Source organism: Puntigrus tetrazona, chromosome 2 (genome assembly GCF_018831695.1).
Source record: "Puntigrus tetrazona isolate hp1 chromosome 2, ASM1883169v1, whole genome shotgun sequence".
Lineage (NCBI taxonomy): Eukaryota > Metazoa > Chordata > Actinopteri > Cypriniformes > Cyprinidae > Puntigrus > Puntigrus tetrazona.
The window spans coordinates 2516661-2517283 of NC_056700.1; the positions used below are offsets into that span (position 1 = coordinate 2516661).

Here is a 623-nt window from a genome sequence, read left to right on the forward strand (position 1 = left end):
ATAACAACGAGCAATAGAATACGTATTAATGTAAGTGTTAACTAATGGGACACCAGTGACGCGTAACTGAATCGAAGAGCCGGTTGAATCTGAGCTTTTACGAGATGTTCAGACTCACCGCCCACAATGAGATGCGTGTTGGGGAAAAGGCACTTGGCCTGCATCAAGGCACGAGCGTGTCCGGAATGAAACATGTCAAAGATCCCATCGGCGTAGACGCGGACGGGTCGGTGCTCTGATGAGGAAGCACACAGGTCACGCTGAGGACGTGTGCACACTGAGGGGAAGCGCGGATCGAATCATCATTCACTCACCCGGAGTGCCACGGCGGGCTTCGTCCATGCTGACACGAGCGTACGGGGCGTTCGCGGCCACCAGCTCATCGGCGAACGGCGCGGGTTCAGTCAGGCCCTGGAGACACACATAGGACGGGTCAGGAAATGATATCGTCGCATTTGAGTGACAGCAACCTTCTCAATACTCACCAGAGTCCTCCGTGGACGTTTTCGGAAACACGCCTCCTCCGTCTCGCCGTTCAACTCCTCTCTCTTCCTCTTCCTGCCGAGGCCTGAACAGTGTGCCTCCATCTCTACATTGAAAAACATGCACAGTTTTTTTTTTTT

The 623-nt window shown here is 53.5% G+C and overlaps 1 protein-coding gene across 1 annotated transcript in view; it reads right to left on the reverse strand.

Annotated features, from left to right (window-relative positions):
* The window catches only part of LOC122358781 (choline-phosphate cytidylyltransferase A-like), a 5648-nt gene extending 5054 nt beyond the window's left edge, over positions 1-594 (reverse strand). The window contains exons 1-3 of the mRNA XM_043258655.1: positions 486-594; positions 315-411; positions 119-235 (exon numbers count right to left, since the gene is read on the reverse strand). Of these exons, the coding sequence (XP_043114590.1) occupies positions 119-235; positions 315-411; positions 486-587 (316 nt within the window). The 5' untranslated portion in view covers positions 588-594. The remainder of the gene's footprint in view (positions 1-118; positions 236-314; positions 412-485) is intronic.
* Between the last annotated feature and the right edge of the window lie 29 nt (positions 595-623).